At 43.0% G+C, this 7,500-nt stretch overlaps 2 protein-coding genes across 8 annotated transcripts in view; one reads left to right on the forward strand and one right to left on the reverse strand.

The window, feature by feature from the left end:
* Window positions 1-7,500, forward strand: part of LOC122267172 (uncharacterized) — a 258,393-nt gene that overhangs the window by 11,485 nt on the left and 239,408 nt on the right. The window contains exon 6 of one of the 6 annotated variants that reach the window (XM_086536588.1): window positions 941-1,068. The exons of the other annotated variants lie outside the window; for them this stretch is intronic. Within the exon in view, the coding sequence (XP_086392714.1) occupies window positions 941-1,068 (128 nt within the window). The remainder of the gene's footprint in view (window positions 1-940; window positions 1,069-7,500) is intronic. 6 annotated transcript variants of the gene reach the window in all.
* On the reverse strand, window positions 3,806-5,396 carry LOC147472030 (uncharacterized). 2 transcript variants are annotated; one of them, XM_086536592.1, is made up of 3 exons: window positions 5,249-5,396; window positions 4,319-5,200; window positions 3,806-4,285 (listed from the first exon to the last, which is right to left on the reverse strand). In XM_086536592.1, the coding sequence occupies exons 1-3, from the start codon at window positions 5,379-5,381 to the stop codon at window positions 4,200-4,202; spliced, it is 1,101 nt and encodes a 366-aa protein (XP_086392718.1). In that variant the 5' UTR covers window positions 5,382-5,396; the 3' UTR covers window positions 3,806-4,199. The 2 variants fall into 2 exon arrangements, with proteins under 2 accessions (XP_086392718.1, XP_086392717.1); XM_086536591.1 differs by having other exon boundaries at window positions 4,319-5,218.

Below are 7,500 nucleotides of genomic sequence, written 5' to 3' on the forward strand. Positions count from 1 at the left end.
CCTCCTGTGAGAAGCAGTACTTTGGGGAGACCGGCGCTTGTCTCAACACAAGTACACTGTATCAAAGGGACACTCCAACAACGCTCTCATCTGCGATAACCTGGGACACAGGATATCACATAGACTGGTCAGCTGCCCGCATTCTGTTCCTTCCATTGATGTCCATGCCCGCAGATTGGTGGAATCTTCCCTCAGAGGCTACCGAATTTCTAACTGAACAGTGTTTTTTCTCCTGCTGACAGTCTTCTATCCTCACACATTCTCAGACTTTTACTTTATGCCGGACAGCCTTCACACAGACCGCCCAACCATATGACCTGACATGACCTTCCCCGGTTCCGTTCGCTGGTCCGCCCTGCCTTCGTTTCCGTTCTCCTGTCCTCGGATGACTTTATTGTACCGTGTTGGTACCGCCTTACCCTCTTATATACCCTCTTGTCCTCCTCCTCCTTAGACCTGAAGATGGGATCCAGAAGTATCTTGAAACTGTCGTCTCATTTTCAATAAATCTATTTTGTGTATAGTGGATTTTTCTGCCATTTTAACATGGTAGAGTGTTTTTTGCCTTTCATATATATATATATATATATATATATATATACACACACATATATGTGTGTGTAGGTGTATGTGTGTATGCATTTTTATGTATAAATATATATATATATATATATATATATATATATATATATCTATATATATATATATATCTACATCCATATATGTGTGTGTGTAGGTGTATGCGTGTATGCATTTTTATGTATATATATATATATATATATATATATATATATATATATATATATATATATATATATAAAAAATATATATATATATATATCATTCTTAAAACAATATCATGTATACCCCAAACCCGAACAAACATAGCCTGAACAAACCTCCTTACCTTTACAAAGAACCACAAAAAATCTCTCCACAGGGAAAAGTTCTGCAAACAAAACGCCCCGCACGACGTCATCATCTCCACAAATAAATTAACCATGCAGTACAAACGGAAGAGCAGCGAATACCCCATCGGGTTCTTGTGTGAAGTCTACATTGTAGGAGGTACGGTGAAATTGCAGTGGGATTGATGGAGGATGTATATTTTGGATGTATTTTGATGCACTGTTGCTTTTTCAAGATGAAAAGTGTCTTTCGGATTTGTTATTTTTTTAATCTATGTGTTATTGCCATTTCATGTGCTCCAACAACAGCTCCTCCATCGCCGACAACAGCTCCTCCATCACCAACAACAGCCCCTCCATCACCAACAACAACGTGCAGTATCAGAAGACAATATTGTGGTAAGTTTCAAAGGAAATTGACAGAAAGATGCATAAGATAACACGGATCATGCACAGATCTATCATGCATTCGCCCACTGTTCAACACCCCCTTATCCCCCCCCCCCCACTTCTTCCTCTCCCCTCGTATTACAATCCGTAACACGAGTTCCATCTGTTAACAGAGGGTTGTGGCATAGCACCCATTAGCGTTGGCAACACGAGGATTGTTAACGGCAGTGCGGCATCTGCTGGCGAGTACCCTTATCAGGTGGCGGTTCTATCCACCATCGCAGGAAGACGGTATACGTGCGGCGGTTCGATCATTAAGGAACGTTGGATACTCACCGCTGCGCATTGCTTCTACGACACTAGCAAGTAGGTTTATCGTTGTTTCTTTGAGTCCCTCCTCCTCCTCCTTCTTCTCCTGTTCTAAAGATTCTGGAAAGTTGATGGTCTGAAGTTGGTAAAATGTTTTCTAAGTGCGTTTGTTTGTTTATTCGTGTTCCGTTATTAAATTAACTCTCTCTCTCTCTATCTATCTACCTACCTATCTCCATCTATCTCTATCTCTATATGTTTGTCTATCTCTTGTATATATTTCCTCCTTGTGCTCATTGTTATCAATTCAAGTGAAAAGAAGAACAATGATAGTCATAAAATCTGCAACAAAGCTCCTCCTACACCCCGACAGCAACAAGGCTACGAAGGTGGAGATAGTCTACGGCACGATCGACATCAACAGCGCAACACCGGTGACTGCATCGAGGTTCTTTGACCATCCAGGATACGACAGTAATACTAACGTGAGTAACATGAATTCTTAAATTCTTCCTCGTCCTTCGCTCATTATTCTTTGCCAGAAGCGTAGTTAGGGTTAATGGTGTAAGGTACTTGAAAATTGTAAACTTCATGGTCGTTCATGAGTCATGGATGAGGTATCGGTATCTTTCCAAAGAGAAGGAACATTAAGAAGTTTAGGAAGTTGAATATTCACCCTTTTCACCCTTAAACGAGAGCATGACTCACATCTACCTTACCCCAGTTATGCCACTGTTTATTATTGTTAGTGAATGAATGTCTTGTGGTATATGGTACAACGGTATTAATCTCTATCTCTCTCTCTCTCTATCCCATCCCCCTTCCTCCGTTCTTGCTCCCCACCCCCTCCTTCCTCAGGCCAACGACATAGCGTTGGTGGAGCTCCCGCAACCTTTGAGTTACACGAACAATACCAACATTCAACCAATCTGCCTGGCGTTGGAGGAAGACATCCCGTTTGGAGGGAAGGCCGTAGCTTCAGGATGGGGAGATTTGGCCTTTGGTAGGTCATGTCTTTTGTAAATGGTATAAACAACAGTACTTCTATTCAATACATAGTTGTGCGTCAATGCGTTAGCTCTTGAAGTATAGTTAGCTATAAAACTGTGCGTCCGTTCACGTCACTATACCGAGTGAGGGGTAGGTTTGTTCATAAGAATTTCATACATTTCTGACGAAGATGTCTTAGAAACGCGTCAGTTACATCTCTTGTGCTGTGATGTCATTCAAATCTTTGATTTTATATTCCTCTCCTTATTAACTTTTTACAATATACCCTTTTATGATTCTGCACTGCTTCGGCTTCATTATAATATTTTTTTTTTGTGGGATAATTTGATCATACGGAAATGCGAATGATAATGTATTAATTGTTTGTGGCAAACTTCTTACCCCTTTCAACTGATCCAAAGCTCATGTTCTTCAAACTACTGTTGCATTTTTTTTCTAATTGTCAGTGAGAAGGTGAATGGTAAATAACATATCCCATTACCCTCAACTATTAACAAACTTATAACTTCTTGTTCTGTAATGTACTAAAATATCTATCACACCTTAATCGCAATATTAATCATATTTCAACAACTCTGTATAGGAGGATCATCACCGACCACTCTCCAGGAAGTAGAGTTAGATGTTATCCAGATGACGGAGTGTCAGCAGAAGGCCAATTTGCCCCCAGACACAAACTCGGTCATATGTGCTCTGACTCTCTATAAGGATACCTGTCAGGTGAGCAACAATACCGTGTCAGTTTTATAATCACGTACTCTCCGATAATCCATTATAAGAGTATCCTGTTGAGTGATCCTTACCTAGAACTCTTACACTTAAACGTAGGGTGACAGCGGTGGTCCTCTGGTTGCGAGACTCTGCGACGGAACCTGGGCTCAGGTGGGTATTGTCAGCTATGGTTTCCAGTGTGCCGTACCTGATAATCCTGGAGTGTACACACGCGTGTCTGCCTTCGCTGACTGGATCTCGACAAATACTGGTGGAAGCAGCTGTAGCTCTACTTTGAGTAAGTCTTAGTGTAAAGCTGATATACCTAGTCCTTTGATGTAATAGTGAATGTGCCTTTGGCAGAGCAAAACATTCCCGAATCTGTGGAAGTCTATTGGTAATATAAGTTAAATGTCTTTCTTTACTTTCCCATCTGCTAGCTCTTTCCAAGACGCTTAATAACCGTGTCAGCGAAAGAGATGCAGTGAACGAAGCGAAAAATGAAGTGATTAGAAATCAGCAGCAACTAAATACCCTTGGAAATACGCTGAACGGTACCAGTGGAGGTCGCCGTAGACGTAGAAATCTTAGTCTATTGCAAGAATTGTTAAGTGAGCTCAGTAATGCAAACGCCATCATCGTAAGCAGGAACGTCGAGAGAATTGAAACCCTCACAACTCGGCTGGAAAGTCTCAGAGGCAGGCTTGTTGCATTCACCGCAGAAGTTGCTGCGGATGCAACAGGACTCGACGTAGGAGCACTATTGGCCAGTGTGGCAGATGCTGTGCAGGTGGCTGCAAATGTCAGTGAGGTGGCTCGGCAGGAACTCGAAGATATCCAGGATGAAATTGAGGATATTGTTGAAGAATTTCAGAATAGTGGTAGCACCATCCCTGCTTTGCCAACCCTAGAGCCTGAACCTACCATAAATCCTATCAAACCTACAACTGCGCCTCCTACAACAACCCCTGCAGCACCTACTGTAGCACCTACAACAACCCCTGCAGCACCTACTGTAGCACCTACAACAGCAAAGCCCACAACTGTAGTGCCTCCAACAACACCAATGCCTACAACTGTAGTGCCTACAACTGTAGTGCCTACAACAACACCGATGCCTACAACAACACCAATGCCTACAACAACACCGATGCCTACAACAACACCAATGCCTACAACAACACCGATGCCTACAACAACACCGATGCCTACAACAACACCGATGCCTACAACAACACCAATGCCTACAACAACACCAATGCCTACAACAACACCAATGCCTACAACTGTAGTGCCTACAACAACACTAATGCCTACAACTGTAGTGCCTACAACAACACTAATGCCTACAACTGTAGTGCTTCCAACAACACCAATGCCTACAACTGTAGTGCCTCCAACAACACCAATGCCTACAACTGTAGTGCCTACAACAACACTAATGCCTACAACTGTAGTGCCTACAACAACACCAATGCCTACAACTGTAGTGCCTCCAACAACACCAATGCCTACAACAACACCAATGCCTACAACAATACTAATGCCTACAACTGTAGTGCTTCCAACAATACCAATGCCTACAACTGTAGTGCCTACAATAACACCGATGCCTACAACTGTAGTGTCTACAACAACACCAATGCCTACAACTGTAGTGCCTACAACACCGATGCCTACAACAACACTAATGCCTACAACTGTAGTGCCTACAACAACACCAATGCCTACAACTGTAGTGCCTACAACACCAATGCCTACAACTGTAGTGCCTACAACAACACCAATGCCTACAACTGTAGTGCCTACAACAACACCAATGCCTACAACTGTAGTGCCTACAACAACACCAATGCCTACAACTGTAGTGCCTACAACAACACCAATGCCTACAACTGTAGTACCTACAACTGTAGTACCTACAACAACACCAATGCCTACAACTGTAGTGCCTACAACCTCAACAGCAGCAACAACAAGAAGCTCAAGCTCAACATGCTCCGTGACAAGAAAATACTGTGGTAATCCTCTGAATGCGTAGAATATCTTCATGAGAATAAGATAAGCTTTCTTGTTACATGGATTCTGCCATACGTAACTAGCTTTCTCAAATACTACTAACTAGCATGAATAACCTGTGGTCGGAATTAACCATTCGCTCCAAATCTCACCAGCGGACTGCGGTGTGGCCTCCATCACCGTTGCCGGTTCGAGGATCGTTGGTGGCGCTGACGCAACAGACGGGGAATTCCCTTACCAAGTTGGACTCTCAATGACCATCGGGGGTGGCCAATATTCGTGTGGAGGATCCCTCATCAAGAGCAAATGGGTCCTGTCGGCCGCCCACTGCTTCTTTGACAAATTTGGGTGAGGTGGTGTGTGTATGTTTGTGTCTGTGGTCCCGTGCGGGTGTGTTTAATGCGTCGTACATGTCACAATATTACAATTTACCTTACCAGCACCTGCCAATTTCAGAAATTCTGCAACCACAGTGGTGGTTCAATACGGATCAACAGTTCTTTCATCCGCAACCGAAGTAACAGCAGCCAGATACATCGCACATAGGGATTATAATGCTTCATCTGCTGTGAGTCAACTGTTTGATCCATAAAGGGATTGCTGATTGAGAATAATGCTACTTTGTTAATGAAAGGTTTTCTCTTCTCTACTATGAACTTCTATTCCAGCTGCATGACATCGCTCTGGTTGAGCTTCCTCAAGCGATCGACTATGCAAATGACCCTAAAGTTCACCCGATATGCCTGGGAGAGGAGGAGGACATTCCCTTCGGAGGCAAAGCAGTAGCGACAGGCTGGGGTGATCTCAGTTATGGTAAGGAACACTTCCAATAGCTCACGATCATGTAGAAACAAGCCTCAGTTTTGGTAAGGCACACTACCAATACCTCAAGATCATGTAAGAATAAGCTATGTTCCAGGTCCTCTTGAACATCATACTCTGTAGAGAATAGATTTGATGAGGGAGAAGAGTGCGTTGTATTACATGAATTAAATGTAGTTATTTGATATAAGAAAAAAGAAGAGATAAAGGTGCAAAGAAAAAAGTATGATCCATTTACGCCATATCCTGCAAAATAAGTGAATCATTCTTAATTTTCTACATATGAGTTCTTGTCAAATCAAGCGACTGTCTCATATCTAAACCGACGCTGTACATATAATTCTCCCAACAGATACAAAGGAGACCCCAACAACCCTACAGGAGGTGGCGTTGGACGTGATCACGGTAGACCTATGCAAGACGACGGAAAGCCTTCCCTCAGATACGACCGTCATCTGCGCCCTCACTGCAAACAAGGACACATGTTCGGTAATCTCTCCTGTCATTTTAAATCCTTTATCTCCTAAAGCAGCTGTATGTATTATTATCACTTGGCATTAAGGAATCCTGAAACTATCATACTTCCATACTTACATACTTCACTGCTTTATGTCACTATTGCATATCCAGTGGCAATGTTCTTTAATTTAGTTAGTTTTCTTGCACTACTAGAGCGAAAAAAAAAATGTTTGTTGAAGAATACATTTTTTTTTATTTTTTTGATATGATATATATTTTCTATTTATACATTTTGTATCTTAATGGATACTACTAGCTCACGGCCCCAACTCTGAACCACCTTGTCCTATGGTACCTTCTCCTCCCCCAGGGTGACAGCGGCGGCCCCCTCGTCACCCAGTTGTGCGACGGCCGGTGGGCACAGGTGGGTATCGTCAGCTACGGCTTCGAGTGCGCCCGACCCTCGAGACCAGGAGTCTACACCAAAGTGTCCGCTTACTTCGACTGGATCGAGACCAACTCAGGCGGTACAAACTGCTAATGATCTGAAGTGCAACGATACAAGCGCGTGTGCGTGTGTATATGTGTGTGTATATGTGTGTGTACATGTGTGTGTGTGTGTGTGTGCGTGCATATGTGTATGTGTGTGTGCATATGTGTGTGTGTGCGTGCATATGTGTATGTGTGTGTGTGCATATGTGTGTGTGTGTGCGTGCATATGTGTATGTGTGTGTGTGCATATGTGTGTGTGTGCGTGCATATATGTGTGTGTGTGCAACGATTCAGGCGCGTGTGCGTGTACATGTGTGTGTGAGTGTGAGTGTGTGTGTGTGTGTGTGTGTGTACATGTGTGTGTTTGTGTGTGCGTATG

The sequence above is a fragment of the Penaeus japonicus genome, unplaced genomic scaffold, assembly GCF_977035675.1.
Source record: "Penaeus japonicus unplaced genomic scaffold, GWHDUDI00000001_assembly GWHDUDI00000004, whole genome shotgun sequence".
Classification (NCBI taxonomy): domain Eukaryota; kingdom Metazoa; phylum Arthropoda; class Malacostraca; order Decapoda; family Penaeidae; genus Penaeus; species Penaeus japonicus.